The following is a 20,961-nucleotide window of genomic DNA, read 5'->3' as shown; positions in this document are numbered from 1 at the left end:
CTGAGTCACACATGATTAGATGTCCGGAATATATTAAACAAAGGAATAATTCCAGTGATAGGAAGGGCATTACCACGTAAAAAAAAATTAAATGAATCTGAGCATGAACATTCATGGGCAATGAATGCAAAGAGGTGGGGTCTGGTTACAGCCAAGCAGATGAATGCTCAAACTACAGAAAACTCGGGTCTATTTTTCAAGAGATTCATCTCTAGCAACCCTGGATGGGATATATACAGGTGTATTCATGCATGACCACACGTGAGCACCACTTGGCTTACCTGGTGGGTTGCTTTGCGCAAGTACTTCATGTTCATTTTTAAATAGAGTAGGCATAGAAAAAAGAAAATGCCTTGCCCAGCCTTGTTCTGTAAAAATGTGGCAGGTGAAAAGGGAATGTGTGTTTCCTTGTTTCTCTTGCAGCCTTATGCCTGATTTCTGCACCACCTAGTTAACACTGTAAAGATTTTGACTTCATAAGAGGTGTTTGTAACTTAAAAACAGCTCTAAAGTTTCTTAAAGTAGCCATGCATAATATCATTGAACAAACAGCCTGTGCCAGAATCTGGCATTCCACAGCCTTTCCAAGTTGCCTGGCAGCAGATAGCAGTGCATGCTGCTGTTGCTCCGGGATCGCCCCAGCTTTCACCCCGCAGGGCAAAACCCAGTTCTGTACTATGTAAATGCCCATAAAAATCAGCTCAATAATCCCATCTCCACCAGCTAGTTGTCCTTCTGGCAGTCACACCTCTGAAACTGTGCCGTCACTTACACCTTAAGGAGTTGCAGTTTCCATCCAATTTTCCCATTGCATTGGAAAAGCCCAAAGGGCCAAAGCTCACGGCAGCAGCGGGCAGGGCAGGGAGCTCTGGACAGGAAGAGGTTCTACAAATGCTCTGTTGAGAAAGAACCTTTAAAACTTGATCGAACTTAAGGAAGTAATATGTTTATGTTTAATCACCTGTTTAAATGCTTTACTGGTCTGTACCCTCGAGGTCTATAAAAATTCTGTAGTATTTCTTTTGAAGTTTTTACAGAAGTTTCAGAGTTCCTCTCTGCTGCTGCCAATTAAACACGTAGGGGAATGGCCATCCAGTGATAAAATCCCTAAGGGTTTTTCAGGGAGGGTCATCTTTTTATTTTATTTTAACATCACCCATGAGGTTGTAAAAAGTGTTCAATGTGCTACACTGTCTTTATCACTGAGCACACGGGGAAATCAAGGTTACAGGACACCGTGCAGGGAGGAGGGGATGCTCACAGCATCAGGAACTAGTCACCGGTCTCCCTCCCATCACACATATTATGTAATACTGCAGCACATCAGCTTACACACCCTTTGGTTCTGAAATACGGGACATTTTGGGATTCCCCTTTTGTCCACTGTCCATGTGTGGCCTTACTCTGCTGTTTTGCATAAATGGTCCTGGAGTATAAAATGCTTTTGCCTCAGAGGAGAGACACAGAGCAGGAGAGATTAAGGGAGAGAAACTTTGACAGAGACTGTCTCCTCGCCCTTTTGGAACAATCCCTCACAAAAGCACGGTAAGACAGCGCTGTGCCTGAGTGTTTGCTTTGCCCTCCACTGACTGCAGCTCACAAATCAAAGCATTTTACAACAAACTTTTTTTTTTTTTCCCCTATTAGGAGCAAAGTGTTGGAACCGGTCTCCTGCTTATTTACAGGTTGTCCTGCTGCTCTGAAAACTTGATCCCCCTTTCTGCTGATATAAAGGTTTGTGCAGGTAACAGGCAATATTGTAAAAGTTCTTGAAAGAGCCCTGTTGTGGAGAACACAAAAAGCAAGCAAGCTCTTCCTCTGAATGCCAGGGAATGGAAAGTGTCTCTTTTTTTAATCTTTTTTTTTTCCATTTCCTTTTTCTTATTTTTATTTTCCCCCTTCTTACTTTATCTTTGTAATTTTTTAAATCTTTTTTTCTGTATTTTTTCTGGCCTTTGTTTATTTTTTCCTTTTCCCCCTCTTTCTGTTGCTTTTTTTCTTTCTCTCTTACTAACTTTCTTCCTGTCTTTTCTCTCTCTCTCTCTAGCTGTCCTTTCCTTCTCTCTTGTACCCTCATATTTTACAAAAATGTATAGGCACACTGCAGCATCTCTTTTATTGCAGAGGCATAATTTAGATTTATTCCTGTTTTGTAGCTGTAGAGAAATGCTCATTACACACCAGTCCTGACACTTCACAGTTACTGCAGACAGTTGCATGCATGTCTTTCCTTGTGTGCTTTTATAGCAGGCAGCATCTTGGGAGCCCAGCAATATAAAGTTTACTTCTACTGAAAAAGCACTAAAAGTAACAAAGGGAGAGATAATTTGCACCAGGAATACATGGCAATGTGTATTTTCTTTTTTGATCTTTGCTTTTTTGGAAACGTCTGTTATGAAGCAGATTCAAACACTAGCTGCTCTTTTCCTCCTGTCACACCTTCCCTGGTGTGAAACACTATTTTAGTCTTAGAAATTAGCAGAAAGTGTATGTTCAAATGATTAGCATTCAACTTTGTACGTTCTTGTATATATAACGTTCAAGTACCTGCTATACATCTGTATCTTACACAATGCAGAATCCGAGTCTCAGACTCTGTGTGTCTCTGGCAGAAGAATGCAAACTGTTTTGGTTACATCACCCACCAATTTCTTTTCATCACTGTGTGAATAACACAGTAATATATTTCATGTCCTTTTTCCTGGCTATCAGATAGTGTTGTCAATTAACATTTAATAAGACTTAACAAACTTTTGAAAAATGCAGAATTTACTCACACACACATGTGCCAAGGTGTTCTTAGTGTAGAAGAAAAGCATGTATGTCCTTACCTTAAATACAGGTGTTTACTGCTTTACACAACTGGGGGGCATGGGATGTTCTTTTGCCAGTATTTTAAAGTTAGACATGGCTGCAACTCAGTATGTAAAGTTTTGGTCTCAGTAGTTTAAGGCTGTTTGTTTTAAAACAGGAAGTCAATTTGATCAGAACGCGGGCTGGTGAGTTTGTTAGAGTGCTATTTTTTCAAGGGGATAACAAACTCACCAGCTGCTTAGTCAAACACTGACTTTGCCATTCCCCTTCTCAGAAGCGTTCTCACCGCAGAGAGATTTCAATACTGTGAACTAAAATCCGAAAGAAGGCGTGCAACATGTTGTGCCCGTGGCAGTTTGTGTTCAGACCCCGTGCTGCTAAGAACGAGTCCTCTGAAGAGAAGGATGTCAATAATAACGTAGAGAAGACTCAGAAAATCCATGAGTAAGTACATCGTTGTCTTTTAGTGGCTTCATAGCATCTCTTCCATTTGAAAAGGAAAGATATTAACCAGCACAGGTTCTGAAGAAACCTGTAATGTCTTTCCAAGGCAATAATATTAACCAAAGAGCAGTTGTCCCTGGGGGTCACCAGCTGCTGTTGTCTTGGTAAAGTACATTTAAGCTTTTGTGTCTGTTATACAACCGTTGTGAAAAGAAATCATCTTGCTTTCTCATTTGTAGTTCTGAATTTATTGAGGGGTGTGGATGCTAGGACTTAGGAGGCAAGTGTAGGCTATAAAAACTAGCAAAGTGATTATTAATGCTGTAATCATGTTGGTAAAGTATTTCTGGAGCACAATTTATATAGGACACTGTATAAAATAAATTGTACAGGCATATTAAATTTCTCCATTTTCAGGCTATTATTTCAGTTTTCAGTTGCTTGCCATTTCTTTCTCTGCCCATTCCCTACCCTGTCCTGTCACTGTGCAAACTGGTTTATATTCAGTTGTGAAGACATGAAGCCGACTAGTAGGAGTCGGCGATCACATCTGCTCTGCCGGCAACAGCACATCACTGACTTCTCTGAACTAAGGGCTTTGTTTGGAGTTCATGGTCTGGATGCCTCTTGGGTGTTTTTGAACATCTTTCTGAAACCTGATACCCAAATCAAAAAGTAGGAGTTCAGAAAGAAATACTTCATGTAGAAGACAGAGGAAATTAATATAAAAGTATGCTATTTGCTTAATAGGCTGGAGACTGCACCTACCTGGAATTGTTAAGAATTTCCTTGAAGATCTCAACCTCTTTGTTTAATTCCTCTGAGTGTTTTCTGGCCAGATCATAACTGTACAGATGTCCTTTGTTTAGCTTTCAGCAATGAGGCTCAACCTTTACCAGTCCAGGGCATATCAGTTGTTTTCCTTCCCACATAGCAATCTGGGAAGGACAATCGTAGCTTTACGATGGACTTCTAGTCCCCAGTACCCTTCCCGCTGCTGTGAGCAGTTGGTTTATTGACTTGGTACATCTTTCAGAGACATCTCTGAGCATCTGCCTACTGATGCTGCAGGTAAAACTAACAAAAGCCAAGCACATTGTGTTATACTGAATTGTCTTTCTCTCTTTTAAAGCTTGGAGATTGAAGATGCCAAATCATATCATCTGAGTGAGAAGCAGATACCGGTGGCACCTGTTGTGATGTCAGCACAGGCCAGTGATGGGGAAGAGGTCAGTTTCTGGTGTCATTGTTTGATGCTAACAATTCACATGGGCTGGGCTTTTGCTGCTCAAAACTTCTCAAAGTTCTTGTGTGAGGACTAACTGGGGTGGCATGAGGTTAGCACTGCTGTGAGAGCTTTGCATGACAGATCTTTCCTGAACAAAAAGGAGCTTTGGTAAGAAATGAGGGAAAGAGGTGACCCAGTGGGAATGGGGTGCGATTCCTTCATTCGCCTTTGAAGTCCCAGCCTTTCGTAACAGAAGTGCCCTTTCTCTAAAATGCCCTGGTTCACTGTTTTCTTGACACTCTCACTGTTACGTTAAGAGGCCTTACAGAAACTGAGAAGGTGTTTGCAGTGGCAGATGTTGTTTGATTAGTAAAAAAATACTTTCTTTTCATTTCACATGAAACTGGATTACGTCAACAGTTTTGTACTCAACTGAATAAATACTCACGTTGGAGATGATCACATTTACATCCAGCTTCTTGAATTTCATTTGTAGCATTTTAATGGTCAAATAAAATATAAAATGAAGTGTTACAATATTTCGTAGGTCTGAAGATGGTATTTTTATCTTTTCTCTGTCCAGACCCCTCCCCAAAATGGTATCAAATCTTCAAAACAAATCTCAAGGTGCCCAAGACATGTAAAAGTAAGAAACATGGAAAATGGATCCAGCTTTCTCGACACACTACACCTGACAGCAAAGGAGGTAAGATATGGAAACCTGAACAGTGATTTTTCTTAACTTTGAAAAGATAGAGTGCAACATTGGGTTTTGACATTTTATTGTTTCCAGGTTATCAACTGCCGGACCAAAGCCTGCCAAGGGGCCCTCATGACCCCGAAGGGCCTGGTGAGAGGCACTAGAGATGGGCCAGTTCCATCGGCTGAGCTCTTACCTCAGGCAATAGACTTTATCAAACAGTACTACAATTCATTTAAAGAGTAAGCCAACTTTACCTTCATTTATAGTATAAATGTCTGTCTGTCTGTCTGTCCATGAGACTGTAGGAGCGTTTCATTTCTTCACAGCTGTCAGTAACTATCCCGTTACATAGCATGCATTCAACTATAGATAAGGATGAGTGGAAAAGGTAAATAAAAGCCTTACTGCACTTTGCAAACTATTATCTAGCAGTCTCAGGTTTTGGGAATATAGAGCCCCATCCCTTCAGAAGGTGTTAGATCATGTTGTGGTTGTAAGGAGCAGCTTGGTTAGGACTCTTATGAAAGTTACTGTCTGGTTTAGTACTGGATACTACTGGGATTAACTCCTACTCAGATCAGCCTTAGACATGAATAATGTGGATAAAGCTTTTTATTTCTGTTGTTCCAAGTATCTTTTCTCTGTGTTCTTTTGTTCTCTGTTTTGACTCTCAAGGCTTTAGCTGAAGATTGGAAGGCCAGGCTCTTGCTTTGCAACCTTGCTCTGTGCTGTCATCAACATAACTTACTGAGCATGCTGGAGGGATGCTTTAGCTTCTGCAAAGAGTTTTGCATTTTCACTGAAATGGACATTGTGCAGTACAGCTTGTTGCAGGAAAAGCTGGAAGCTCAGTTGAGGGCCAAGAGTTTTCAGTGACAAAGTTTTCAAGTGACAATTTAATCTTTGCACATACCATTATCAAACCATTATCAGACTTTCAAAGGGACTCAGTGACATAATGGCTACTTCTTTAGAGACTTTGAACTCCTCTACAAAGCTGTCTTCCATCAGAATCTTTCTGAAAGTCCCTGTCTTGCACACAGGCTGTACTCATTTGCACATCTCTGTGTTTCTGCTTGTGGCTATTTGATCACACTGACTTACAGTATCTTACGTGCTCGCCCTTGATCTTTCATCTTGTTGAAAATAGGACTCTCAGACAGTGCACACTATTTTCATTCTGTCTGTAAGACAACAAAACAATTTTTGTCTGGGCTGTGATAAGTATTTCCTAATGTTTTGACTTTGTTCTCTGTTACCAAGCAAAGTAATTTTACAGTTGTTTGCTCAGCATTTCTGTTTAGGAGCAAAAATCCAACTTAGCTCAGAAGAACTGTGTCCCTGTGAAAATACAGCCCTGAGACGATGGCTGCTTCAACCCTACTTCTGGGCTGGAGCTCTAATTTAAATTTGCCTGTGGTTTGACCTGGTTTTTTTTTTCCAAATTTAGAAAAACTGTATTTAAACTGAAAAGTGACACCAAAAATCTTGTGAGCGATCTATATATGTGTTGGGTAGTGAAAGGGTGGTGTGGCTGCTTAATTTTCTAGTGCGTAGTTTCTTCATTAGGCTGACAAGCTCTGTCCTTTGCACTTAGTAAGGATAGGTTCTAAATTCTGAAGCCAGGAAGGATTCTCAGCAGTCTACAGTCAGGGTCCTATGCACTTGGCTCATCCCTGTACCAAGAATGCCACCTGCACTTTGATAACAATCTGACTGCTGAACTGGATAACAGCTCTGGGGACAGGAGTGTAGGCAGTAGAGGGGAGGGGACATGCAGAGGGACGTGGCTTCTCACAGCTGAAGCACAGGGAGAATTGCTGCCTTCACGAGGTGATGAATGTTTTCATGAAGGATAGAGAATTTTATGTTGGCCAGAGAGTGCAGATTTATAACAGAGGTGAGTTTCTCAGCATTTAGCCAAACTCCCCGTACCTCAGTCTACAGAGATGCCGATCCTTTTCCTGGGAATCTACCTGTATCCTGGAAGATAAAATGAGCAATGTATGTACAAGTCCTCTCATGCAAAAGGATGCTCGAAAGCTTTATGGCTGCAGCAATCAATGCCTGTGCTGCTCTTGGCCCAGAACATAAGAATGTCTGCAATTTAAATCAATCCTAAGTATGAAATCCTCATTGTTTCTTTCCATGGTTGTTTCCTGTTCAAAAGGCCAAAAATAGAAGAACACCTGCTCCGTCTGGAGGCGGTGACCAAGCAGATAGAGACAACAGGAACCTACCACCTGACACAGGATGAACTGATCTTTGCTGCCAAGCAGGCCTGGAGGAACGCACCCAGGTGTATTGGAAGAATCCAGTGGTCCAATCTCCAGGTGTGGCACTATGTATGGGTGTAGACATGATGGGCCAAATAGTCATCTGCTGTAAATCAGAAGAATGGCCTTCATGTTGGTAAAATATGCAGTAGCCTCAACTGAGGACTGTGCATAAGGAAAACAGGTTTTTGTAGTTCTGTGCTTTGTAGTTGAATGAAAACGTGTAGGAGTGCTAGAGTAGGAACTAACCGTGCTGTGGAACCAGGTGTGTGTCCTAGTCCTTGGTGGATTGTTGCATGTGAAAATGATGCACATAAAACCAATAAAAATCAACCTCTCCTAGTGGAGCTGCTACTAAATTGAGAAACATTAGGTTTTATTTTACTTTTTTCCTTAATCTTCCTTTAAATGCATAAGAAAAAAATAATGAGCTTTCATTACTGAGTCAAAATCAGTTCTCTTCTCTACATTTCTTTTGGAAACAGGTATTTGATGCACGTGATTGTAAAACAGCAAAGGAAATGTTTGAACATATCTGTCGTCATATTCAGTATGCCACAAACAATGGAAATATAAGGTAAGTCTCTTCAGTTTTAACTGCAAACAACAAAAATCACATCCAGATCTTGATTAAAAACTCTGTGTATGGTCTGAAATGGTATATCTAAATATTTTGAGAAGTTGTCTTTGCTCTTAGTTCTCCTGGTACTTACATGTTCCTCTCGTGTACCATCAACCAGTTTGAAATTTTGTAGCTTTCATCACTGATGCTGCACAGTATTTTGTAATTCCTGGGGGAAAGAAAGTATTTGAAGATACAGGGAGGTAGATAGGGAGAAATAATAGTTTTGCATCTATTGATTTTTATTGTTGAAATATGAAATTATTGCTTAACAATTGATGTGTTAATAATTAGAATATGTTTGATGTTCTGCTGTGGTGTAACGGGATTTGACTGTCTCTCTGGGCAGATCAGCCATCACTATCTTTCCCCAGAGGACTGATGGGAAACATGATTTTCGTGTTTGGAACAGCCAGCTCGTCCGATATGCTGGATACCAAATGCCAGATGGGTCTGTCATAGGAGACCCAGCCAGCGTGGAGTTCACACAGGTACCGTGCTACATACAGAACCTCAGCTGCTGCCCCCTCATCTAACCCATCTCTGTGTTCCTCTTCTGTGTGGGAGGGAAGCGTGGTGGTGAGGAGTGAATGGGATGTTCAACCCCTCGGGTTCTAGGTGCAGGTTGGAGCAGTAATTTCTGATATGCAAGTACTCCCCTCTGCCTCAGGCTGGGGTGAGCTGATGCCTCCAGGAAGACAAGGGCACAATCAGAGCTTGAACATGTCTCAGCATTGTTGGAATGGGAGAGAGAACCTTTATCAATTAGAATTTACCTCAGCAGGTTTTAGAGGGTTAACATTCTTCTATCTTCAAATCCAGGGGGAGGGGGATCCTAAAAAAAAAAACCCCAAATGAACTTCCTTTTTTGACAGCTGTGCATTGAGCTTGGGTGGAAGCCGAAATATGGCCGCTTTGATGTAGTTCCACTTGTTCTGCAAGCAAATGGCCAAGACCCAGAAATATTTGAAATCCCACCAGAAATTGTCCTTGAAGTGCCAATGGAGCATCCAAGGTAAGCACACGAGGTTTAGATAACTGCATGTTTGTCTCTGCCTCACCTTGGCAGGTTATTAGGCTGTGCCTGTGGCAGTCGTTTTGTGACTTCTTTGTTAGGATGAAATTATGGTAAATTGTCCCAAAAGGTAAAATGCCTGTTGGAACAATAAAATGAGATTCAAATTAAGGAAACTGATAGCAATTTTCTTGTAAACCTTTTTTTTTTTTCCCCCAATCTACATTTCAATCATATTCAGAATTTAAAAAAATCATTTCTTATGCCAGTGTACGTAATGCTCACGTGAAATGTGGCTGCACTCATAACAAGTTTATTGCCATTCTCTCTTTGTTTTCCTCCTTCATGTTTGCTTTGGGACTGGAGTGCCGTCGCTGAAGCCTGTAATACTCCTCTGTGATATCTTTAGCAGGCAGTGCCGCTCTGCAATCAGAACTGCTGGGAGCTTTTGCACACTGTGCTCCATGGGTCATTTCTGCTTGAGTTAGTGCTCTTTATCTTCCTGGGCTTTGCTTTCTGATTACCTTCTAAAGGAGGAAAAGGCACATAAAATAATAAATCAAAATGCTTGTTTAACAGGTATGAGTGGTTTAAGGAGTTAGATCTGAAGTGGTATGCGCTGCCTGCTGTTGCCAACATGCTTCTTGAGGTGGGAGGCCTGGAGTTCACTGCCTGTCCTTTCAATGGCTGGTACATGGGGACAGAGATAGGAGTGCGCGACTTGTGTGATGTACAGCGATACAACATCCTCCAGGTAATCTGCAGTGCTGGTCTGCGACGGGAGGGAATGGGGTGGGTGAAGTGATTTTAAAAAGGAGACATTACCTGTCTTCACTGGGACAGTTGTGGTGTTTACTTCACACCAACACTTCAGTGCTCATCTGACACAGCAGCCTGACTGCTGTGAGACATCTTCAATTTCTGCCAAGGTTGTGACTGCCAGACTGTGGGACTGGTTTTATTGTGTCCTGACAGCGTCTGTTCCGAACAGCTGGGTAGAATGGGGAAATTGCCACTGTAAAAAAATACAGAACATGGTGTCCAAAGGGAATTCTTCCCCAGTCTTACCCTGAGTCCTGCTGAGTGAGGAATTTTGGTTCCTGCCTGTGCATTTCTCAGAGGTGTATGTATGGCAGCTCCTGTCTACTGTTGACAAGGCAGTGGATGCTGGTGATTAGCTGCAGATCATAATAAGCTCCTACCAGTACAAATTAACAATGATGACCAATAACCAGATACCTCCACTTTTTGAACCATTTAGTCCAGGAGAGAACCGCTCCCCCTTGATCAAACTGAAACAGCCTCACGAACCAGAACTCCATGATTCATGTTTACCTCTAATCTCAGGTGTTTCTGCTGCCAAACTTTCCCCAGCATGAGACTGACTCTTCCCCCTTTGCAGTACTATTTCCTGCATAGTAATGTATGAGGTGGGGAAATCATGGTCCCACGTAGTAAATCTGCTTTTACCTCTTTCACATATAGGAGGTAGGGAGAAGAATGGGACTGGAAACAAACAAACTTTCGTCACTGTGGAAAGACAGAGCTGTTGTGGAGATAAACGTGGCTGTGCTCTATAGCTTCCAAGTAAGTCAACAAGTGTGGTATCTGGAGAGACACTGTCTACTGAGTGTCCCTTTTTTCTTTCACTTGTACCAGCTCTATACAAATAGAGTATTTGGAACAGTGCTCAGTGGAGGTTATCAGTGGGATTCCAATAGAGTTACTCTTGATTTACACCTGGGAAAATAGAGGAATTCTTATTTCCTGTTGTTGCCAGAAAAAAAATCTCAGGTTGAAGGCAGAAGGGAGAGAAAAAGAAAAGTAAGTTAAGGGGGAGATTGTCCATCTTTTTTAACACCTATGTCTAAGTGACAAAATCTATGTAAAGCCATTGGATTAATGTATTTATTTACAATCACAGTTTATTTAACATATCATAACAATATGAAAGATAGGTAAAAATGAACTAGAGGCTTTTCAGCATGGACTCCCAGTGCTGGAGAGTTAAAATGCTGATGTCCAAAAAATCCCAACAAAAGGACGTAAGAGTCCTTACCCAAAGGCTGCCTTGATCTGTATCCTTGTGACAGTTGCTGATAGTAATTATTTCTCAGCACTGAATAAAGTCCTTGAAATATTAAACAAAGCAAAAGGATTACTTCAACTACATCAGGAAGAAGAGCAGAAGGGTTTTTTTTAATGTATGTCTTTCCTTTTGCAATTCTCCTAGAAACAAAACGTGACCATCATGGATCACCACTCCGCTGCCGAGTCCTTCATGAAGTACATGCAGAACGAGTACCGTGTGCGAGGAGGCTGCCCGGCTGACTGGGTGTGGATCGTGCCTCCTATGTCAGGGAGCATTACTCCTGTCTTCCACCAGGAGATGTTGAATTACGTCCTCACTCCCTTCTATTACTACCAGGTACACATTACCAACAAAAATTCTTCCCGTAGACAGTTTCAGCAGTGCGGGTGACAGTATGGGATCTGAAGAAGCCTGATAGAAAACCCCTGGTTAGTGAAAGCTCACTAGAGATCATAAATAGCAGGCAGTATCTACTGAGCTGTGGAAGGTTACACTAGCTCTCTTCAATTCTCAAGCTGTAAGTAAAATGCAACATCATGCTACAGAGACTGATCCAGTGTTTACACGCAGTGGGCTGGATATACAGATTCTGCTCTATTGGGCCCTTTCAAAGATAGACAAATTGTGTATTTATTATTTTACATTTCTTACCTGAAGCTTGACTTTTTTTTTTCTTTGTTTAAAAGGTGGATGCATGGAAAACACATGTCTGGCACGATGAGACAAGGAGGCCAAAGAAAAAAGAAATAAAGTTTAGCATGTTGGCAAAGTAAGTTGTTCAAATACAAGTCTTCCTGCTTTTGTTCGGCTGTTCTAGTCTTGTGATGTTTCTGTTCCTCTTTTAAAAACAATTATTACAGTAGGAATCACTTGAATCATTTCAATCACAGACTTAACTGTCCACAGTTAGGTAGTATTCATATCTAAGATTCTTATTCAGGGTTATCTATTGTGTATTGCTTCTCAACAAGGAAAAGCCATGCTCAGGATCAAACTTTTCTAGCTTGTTTGGGAATCAATCAGAATTACTGTGTGGATACATTAAAAATTATATGTGGTTTGCTTTATTTTTTCCCCAGGGTTGTATTCTTTGCATCTTCACTCATTCAAAAAACAATGGCAACCAGGTCTAAAGTCACGGTCATCTATGCAACAGAGACTGGGAAATCTGAAACACTGGCCAACAAGCTGTGCAGCTTGTTCAACTGTGCCTTCAACACTAAAGTAAGAAAGTATAAATTGTCCATGCTAAATGCTGAGAGGGGTTTGGCTGGTTTTATCAGCCTCTGCAAGTTTTGTCATTCTCTAAAACCTGTGTGTTGAATGTGAGGTAAATATAAGTTGGACCAGAACTTTGATTTTTCAATTAATTTAGCACAATGCCTTGTCATTTGGTAACAGTCATCTGACAATCACAGCGATATCTAAGGCTTGTTTTGATGTCTGCTAGCAATTTCTCATGAGCTTTCTACCTTCCAGATTCTGTGCATGGATGAGTACAACATTTGTGACCTGGAAAACGAAACACTCCTTTTAGTGGTTACTAGCACTTTTGGAAATGGAGATTCTCCAAATAATGGAAAGGTAACTTTCACCTCCTAAATATTTGTGAGGCTTGAGTCACAGACTGAGACCAAAGACAGCCCTTTCATTTACCATATGTACTTGAGTATGGTACTTGCTTCTTGTATAAATCAGAGTATTTTTCTAACTTTAACTATTTTATGAATTTTTATACAGAACCTGAAGAACTCCTTACTCACCCTGAAATCACTGAGAAAAAAAATTAGGTAAAAATCCTTTTGGTTTGCCTGTGACTGAGTCCTTTTGCACTTTGTTTAGCAGAACAGAGCAGTTCTATTTTTATCTCCTTCTGTAGGTATGCTGTATTTGGTTTGGGGTCCAGCATGTATCCAGAGTTCTGTGCCTTTGCTCATGCCATTGACCAAAAGCTGGCCCAACTGGGGGCTTCTCAGCTCACTCCAGTAGGCGAAGGAGATGAACTCAATGGGCAGGAAGAAGCCTTTCACACATGGGCAGTCAGTGCTTTCAAGGTGACTATATTGATAGCTTATGTTGTAGTTTGTTCATTCATTCGTTTTATTTCAGGACTCACCAGCATCCCAGAAAAATGGGGGGAAATGAAGGAAAACATCAGGGTTTTTATCCGCATTTTGAACTCCCCTCTGCTCTAGTGCTTGCCTAAGCTGAGGAGGGAACTGGCCCCGTTCTGATTACTTTTTAATATTCACATAAAGTTCCATGAAACCTTATGGGTAATGGAATGTGTGGTATGATCAAGGGTGGCAGCATCAAACATCAGGATTTTTGGAAGTAGCTCGGTTTGTAGCTATACTGCTATAGAAGCAGAACTTTACTGGGCTCATTGAGACTGTACAACACCACTGAACTCAACAGAATCAATAAAAAATAGCAGTCTGCAAAACTGATACCTCACTAGGACTGTGACACCACTAACAATTGCTTTTTTTTACTACAAAGTCCTTTTTTTCTCTTTTTTTCTAGACTGCCTGTGACATTTTTAACATCCGTGGGAAAAACAGTATTCAGTTGCCTGAGATCTACACCTCTGGTGAAAACTGGGATCCTAAGGTTTACAGGATAGTGCCCACCTCTCAAAGCATGGACCTGGCTAAAGGTATTACCCCTCACCTTCCCCTTCCTCTGTCCATTTTGCTTCAGACAGCTCTGCACTGGGAGTGTTCTAGAAGTAATGCTGGTTTTGCTAGGTGATAGAATGTATGTGATAAAGCAGTCAGAAGAAGCCTGAGTTGATTATAGTACATCCTAGGGCGAGCATTTCAGTTCTTTTCTGCATATTACTTGCAGACAATTTAAGCAAGGCTCATCACAAATTTGCCATGACTCACGTCCTTTTTTCTCAACAGCACTTGCAAACATTCATGCCAAGGAAATAATTCCAATGAAGCTGAAATTCAGGCAGAATCTCCAGAGTTCAAAATCCAGGTATGACACTTCATTCTTTTGAATATTGTAACACCACATTTTGCTAAAAGCTTGAACTTCTGAAGTGCCTGGTTTATAAACATCTTCTCACTGCAGTTACTAAGAAATATTTATGGATTTTGTGCCGTCATTAATAGAAGTAAATCATTATCACAAGAGTACACAGGCTTAGCTCTGGTTCAGATAGGATCTGACTTCCCAGTAGAGTCTCTAGGGGTGCAGGGAAATAATTAACCTTAGTGTTACGTCCCTCTGATAGCTACTAAATGTGGAATCTCAGGTGTCTGGTCCCTTTCCCTTGGCTGGTACACTTCATGCCAGGCAAATATTTACTTTTCTGTGCAATTCAAGGGAAACCCTGTTGACGTAACCAGGAGCTCTCTGATCTCTTTTCAATATCCAGCCGAGTCACCGTTCTGGTTAAACTTTCCTGTGAGACTAATCAGGAAGTGCACTACCTGCCCGGAGAGCACATCGGGATTTTCCCAGGCAATCAGCCAGAGTTAGTCCATGGCCTCATTGCTCATGTCAAGGATGCCCCTCCAGCTGATCAGACCATCAGACTGGAAACCTGTGCTGATGGTGAGTTGGTTTTTTCTTATTTAAAATAGCAAAGGCAGTTTGACAGATGAGGGTTTTCATAGACTGAATTTGCATCTGTTATCCTTTCTTAGGTTTCAATAGGATTATGTTGGTGCCTTTAGTTACTCCTATAATTCTCAACTCTGGTTTTGCATACTCTAGCAGTCCATGTAAGTTTATCACTGCTGGCAGCTATCCTAGGTTGATGCTGCTTGTAATTCAGTTGCTGAATTGGCCATTGACTGCAATTAAATTTATCAACAGTTTCCTTATTGTTGCTATGTATCAGTCCTGATATGGATTTACATGTCATGCCTGTCTTCCATCTCAGTAGCAACGGCTTCCTAAAGCACAGGACTCTGACACACAGAAAGATTATTGCCTCAAATGAAAGACTTCTCATTTTAAAGTGGTGCTTTGTTATCAGGCAGTTCTCTGCATCAGATTCCCCTCACAAAAAGATTGAAACCTCAGACTAAGCTCTTTTCAGAAGGGCCCTGTAGTCCAGACATGTTGCAACCGAGTCTGCTGTCGTCCTTTGAAGGACAGCAAGTTCTGCAAAGCTCTGCAACTGTCACATGCTGCCAGAATTCCCAAGCCTTCTTTTATTTCCCTCATTTCCAGGTGGCTACTGGGCAAGCGACAAAAAGATTCCGGCCTGCACACTCCCTGAGGCTTTGACATACTTGCTTGATATCACTACTCCACCCTCCCAGCAACTGCTAAAAAAACTCTCCCAGCTGGTAACAGCAGAAGGAGACAAACAGAGACTGGAAGTTTTATGTCAGGTAAGTGCTAAGGCTCTGTTTATGTTAGAGGTGCTGTCTGCTCAATCTGCTGATGCCCTTCTACTGAGAAGCAAAAGATTAAGAACCGTTTGCAGTGATGGTGCTTGATCTTTATCCCTCTGTTCTGGGTACTTCTAAAGCCAACCACAATGACAGAATGGGCGGTCCTGTGGCTTGGCCTGGGCGTGGGAATCGAGAGATTTCTTCAGGTCTGGTGTCTTGCCTGCCTTGTGGTTGTTTCTAATGACACACCATTATAAAACCTCTCAGTTTGCAGATAAGGGGCAGAGATGAGCTGGTAGATATTTTTGTCAGCATTTGTCACCATGAGGGTCAGGATGTCACTTTAAGTAACCAACGGCTCGTAGGTGTGGTTTGTGTTTGTTTCTGCTGGGCTCAGCCAGGCTCAGGAGGTATCAGGACCCAAGCCCGTACAGTTTTGTGGATATCCTATCACAAGGGGGCTGAGGAACAGATTCTACTTCAGTTTCTGCATGCTCACTGAGTGAGCTGGTGCCTGAGAAGATTACAGCATGTATACCATACTTCTGTTTTTAAAAGTTAAACAGTTTCTTAGGAAACTCCAGTGTTTCTAGGGAAAGTTTTGAAGTCTGTGGTTGATCTGAGTGTAAAGCATGAATCTTATTTGTATGTGACACTTCAAACATCCCTGCTCTCCTGAACCTGTAACATCAGGATGGTGACATTTGCCTTTTAGAGCACAGAAGAATACAATAAATGGAAGTTTTACAACAGCCCAAACATCCTGGAGGTTCTAGAGGAGTTTCCCTCTGCTGAGGTCTCAACAGCTTTCTTACTGACTCAGCTGCCACTCCTGAAACCCCGGTACTATTCTATCAGCTCCTCCTGTGACATGACACCCAGAGAGATTCATCTCACAGTTGCAGTTGTAAACTACAGGACAAGAGGTAAGGAATTGTTGTTTTCATTTCTCTCTTAATTAAGTGATATTTAGGCTTCATCATGGTTCAGGAAAAAAACCTGTGTGTGCTGTATGGCATGAAGTGTAGCTGTGACAAAGAGTCCGTGCTGGGATCATGCAGGATAGTGCACTGTAGTGCAGATGTTCATACTGTGTCAGGATTTGCTAAAATCCTTCATCATTGTCAGTGGATCCTTGTTTTATAAATCGTTACTAGATATAAACTTATTTAAAAGCCATAATTTTAATTATAAACTGTACTTTTTAAAAGCAGAGAGCTTTTGAATACTGACAGAGGTGTTTTCCTTTGTTTTCTGATTAGATGGACAAGGGCCTTTGCACCATGGAGTGTGCAGCACATGGCTGAATACAGCGGCTCTCGATGAAGTAGTCCCGTGCTTTATACGCAGGTGGGTGTGTGACAGCACAAAGAACAAAGAAAAAAACCCACAGCCAAACAGCAGTTCTTAGTTCACTTAGTTTTTTTTTCATTGTTTGCACATGACTTTCAATTGAGTGCAAGTTGGAATATCTGAGTTTTAGAATCAGAGAAGAGAGGGAACTCCTGGTCTTCCAAGGATGAGACCCCCTTACCATGTCTTACATGGAGTAAAATCATAAATCTTTAGAAAATTCTGAAAGAATTCTCTTTGTGTGACACCATCCCCACTGCCCTCATATCCACTATGGGGCTAAGGAACAAGAAGCAACCGTCACCCCATAATAAGCCCATTATAGTTTTCAAATGGCTAACTTAGGCTGTGCTGTTCGGAATCATTCAGGAAACTGAGATAAAACTCGTTACCTAATTAACATGTTTTTGCACTGTAGAGGTACAGGATTCCAGCTTCCAGAGGAGCCAGCCAAGCCGTGTGTTCTCATCGGCCCGGGGACAGGGATTGCTCCCTTCAGAAGTTTCTGGCAGCAGCGTCACTATGAGCTGGAAAAGAAAGGTACTGATGGGGACTGCTGGGAGGGGGGAGGCTGTACCTCATCCAGCTGCAACAGACATCCAAGGCACCCCCAGTCCTCCAAACAAAATCTCTACAGATGGAGATGCCCAGAAACATTAGCCAGGTCAACGCTGTAGGGATTGGTCATCGCAGGACTGATTGAACACTGCGCGGAGACAGCTCATAATTCCATCCCCCTCGAGACCCTTCTGGGGGTCTGAGATGTTTGGTCACCTGGGGGGAGCAGCGTACATGTCCCTGTAATCACTGTACGCTCAGCGCCTGTCCCAGCGCTCGCACAGGGGCCACACTATGGAGAGGAGAGACCTCAGCCCACCTGTGTTATACAGCCTGCCTGGGGAACCTGCTCCAACCAGTGATTCCACGTGGTTCTCCAGGGTCTCAGTCCTACTGCAGGACCCTCAAGCTGTCACACACAGACACACAGCCCCCCTTTTCAGATGTTTAGGGAGGAAGGCTAAGGAGAAAGCGGCTGTACACAGGTAGTTACTGCGGCAGCGGCGTCCTCTGGGAATAGTCACAGGAGATAACAGGCTTTACTGGGGAAGACAAAAAACTTTCTGATGTTGGTTTCAGGCATCAAGGCTGGGGATATGACACTGCTGTTTGGCTGCCGGCAGCCAGACATGGATCACATCTACAAAGAAGAAACTGAGGAAATGAAGAGGAAGGGAGTCTTGAAAGAAGTCTACACTGCTTACTCCAGGCAACCTGGCCAACCTAAAGTAAGGCTGACTCCCTGGTTCTTTTAAGGGTTGGGTCCTTTCAGAATGGTCCCTCCAGTTAAGGTCTGGGCTCTGTTTAACAATGTTCTTTTAGAAAATGTCCACATTTTGCTTCAGTGTATTGTGAACAGGTGACAGAGGCCCCACTCCTTCAAAACAAAGGAGAATCTCACTGTGCACTTCGGTATGAGCAAGCTGAGGAAACATAACCCCTCACTGCCCTGCAGGGAGGCATGACAGACATACAGCCAAAACTTTACATGCAAACACCCTTTGAAACTGGGAGGTGGAACATTTTCAAAGCCTTACAGTTGTAGGATTTGATTAGCCCTGCGTTGGAAATGAGTTGGCTCTGGCCGTTTGTCACCACTTCAATCACAGTGACCCTGGAAATTAATTCTGTTTAGATGAAATCTGGATTGGAGAAACAGCAGTGCTTAAACTATCCTTGTGCTAGCCATCCTACTCTCCTGGCAAAGTGGGAGACTTTGGTGATTATAACTGGTTCTAAAAAGGAACCACCATAGCCTGCTCTAGTTTCATCAGCAGACGGGTCTGCCCCCCAAACCTGGGGCTTGTAAAGACAGCATGGAGACATCTTTCCTCTCTCTGTGGTGCAGCACACAGCTGGAGTAGCAGGGCGTTCAGAACCCTACTCCCCAGTGAATTAAGAAAAAGCAATAGCCACAGCAGCATTTAAGAAACCTCATCTAACGATCCTTTTCCTGTTTCTAAGGTTTATGTTCAAGACATTCTTCAAAGCAAGTTGGAAACCAAAGTGTGCAACCTCTTGCATAAGGAGGAAGGGCATCTGTATGTCTGTGGAGACGTACGCATGGCCAAGGATGTTGCTCAGACTGTGAAAGGGATGCTTGCAAAGCACCTGCACCTCAGTGAGCAGCAGGCAGAGGAGTATTTCTTCCAGCTGAAGGTATGCTCTGAGCTGCATGGCTTTCTTTCCCTTCAGACAGGTCACAGGAGTCTTCACAGTCACACTCCAGATCTTGTGGGCTGCCAGCAGCTTCTTTTCAGCAGAATGCATCAGTGATCAGCTTAGTCCACCCCCCCCAAGATTTAAAGAGCAGTTTCTCTTGGGCTAGGGTGATGCCATGGGATGTTCTCCTCTTGCACCCACTGTTTTCCCCAGCGTCTCCCTTTGGGTCCTGGACATGATCTTTGCTGCCTGTCTGGAACACCCAGTATTTCCAACTGTATTGTGCCAGCAGAGGGAAGCAAGTTTAAAAGATCCAGGGCCGTGGCTGCAAACACGTGCCTGGGTCTGCCGGCTCTTTAGGGCCCTCTTGTTACCAGACCTTGCCTGGAGCTGTGGCTGGCATTCCCAGCGTTCCCTTTGTTTACAGTATCACAAGTCCACTCCCACAGAACCGGTCATACCAATGTAAAAGACCTCGTAGTTACTTAACTGTTATGTAAGGAGGAACCCGCAGCCTCTCATTAATCTCTTGGCTTTGCTTTCTTTTTTTGCAGAGCCAGAAGCGATACCATGAGGATATATTTGGGGCTGTATTCCCCCATGAAGTCAAAAGAGGTGACAGAGCTTTGCAACCCACCAGCCCAAGAACAGAACAAGCCACATTTTAGGCAGTATTTGCACATTTGCTGTCATTTTCGATAAACAAGGGGTCAAATCCTCTTTCTCACATGTGTGAAACCACACACATGTGTGATTGTAGGATTTTACTTCAACCTTAATTAAGAAAAAATACTAATTTTTTCATTATTTATTCTTTTAATAGATTATCTTAATAGTGAATATGCAAATTATTTTTTTAATATCCCCCTGCAGCATCCCTTCAGAGGCCTGTGCCTCAGACATCAGGGCTGAATTCGGCTATGTGGGATTCCGGTCCCTGAGCCCGAATTGTGGCATAAGGTTCCTGAAATTCCAAAGCACTTTGTCTGCTGGAATTCTGTGCTCTGATGTGCTCGGTGTGTTTGTAATAAAATATGCTTTTGTATTGAGACAAACAAGGGATTTGGATTAAGCAATTCCTGTGCCTTTTTGCTGTTGGCTTAGCCAAAAACCCAAGGGTTGGTACCTTGGCTCTCAGGTTGAGAGCCTGTCCCCAGAGTCTGTCTTTCAGCACCGCTGGGAGCTGCCAGCCAGGGAAGCAGGAAGGCTTAAGAACAGCAGAGATCTGATTTAATTCTTTGTGAATTTATTTAAATTGGTTGCAGCTGTAAGTTAACTTCAGTGGCAGTGCAGAGCTGAAGCTCTGTGTAATTGCTTCTCCTGCAGAAATAAATGGGGAAGATGAAGTGCACATGTTAAGGTCAGTGGGTAATTACTCTATTCCAAGATAAAAACTGAAACTCCATTTAAGCAACCAGACACAAAATACAACTTTTAAAATCCTAGAGATGATGAAACAGCCTGTTCTGTGGTCAGCAAAGTGTCATTTACAGCCCCCCAGTCAGTGAAGGATTTGAGGCTTAAGCACTTGAGTGATTCTGCCAGAGGCAGAAGAACCATTTGGGCCTTAAAGTTACCCAGATGACTGTGCACCTCATTGAGCTGGGGCCTGAGACTTAAAGATGAACACTTGCTGAAGCAGTTAATGGCTTGTTTCATTAACACTTAAGCCCAACTTACATGGCTGTGATGGAATTCAGCATTTAATAGGGGCTCCTTGCCAAGGCACTGAAACACAGACCCCTCAGCCTGGGTCTGCAGCTGCTTTCAAGGTTGGTGGTGAAACTGCCCTGTGCCCCAGATATGCTGAACCGCAGGGAGTCACCTGGGCCC

General features: G+C 42.6%; 1 protein-coding gene across 1 annotated transcript; it reads left to right on the top strand.

Annotated features, from left to right (window-relative positions):
• Positions 1-3,151: 3,151 nt before the first annotated feature.
• NOS2 (nitric oxide synthase 2) lies at positions 3,152-20,180 on the top strand (the record flags this gene model as incomplete). The annotated part of the gene is made up of 26 exons (XM_084273243.1): positions 3,152-3,258; positions 4,391-4,487; positions 5,070-5,192; positions 5,280-5,428; positions 7,360-7,522; positions 7,951-8,042; positions 8,437-8,578; positions 8,963-9,102; positions 9,682-9,856; positions 10,588-10,689; positions 11,336-11,530; positions 11,881-11,963; positions 12,274-12,418; positions 12,674-12,778; positions 12,935-12,984; positions 13,074-13,248; positions 13,721-13,853; positions 14,104-14,182; positions 14,586-14,764; positions 15,389-15,552; positions 16,271-16,481; positions 16,818-16,905; positions 17,327-17,448; positions 18,046-18,194; positions 18,931-19,125; positions 19,683-20,180. 26 exons carry the CDS (start codon positions 3,152-3,154, stop codon positions 19,794-19,796), a joined length of 3,477 nt encoding a protein of 1,158 aa, XP_084129369.1. The 3' UTR covers positions 19,797-20,180.
• Between the last annotated feature and the right edge of the window lie 781 nt (positions 20,181-20,961).

This window comes from Gallinula chloropus (genome assembly GCF_964237585.1).
Source record: "Gallinula chloropus genome assembly, chromosome: 19".
In the NCBI taxonomy this organism is placed as follows: Eukaryota; Metazoa; Chordata; class Aves; order Gruiformes; family Rallidae; genus Gallinula; species Gallinula chloropus.
The sequence above is the reverse complement of the archived record's forward strand: the minus strand, read 5'-3'. Positions and strand labels throughout refer to the sequence as shown.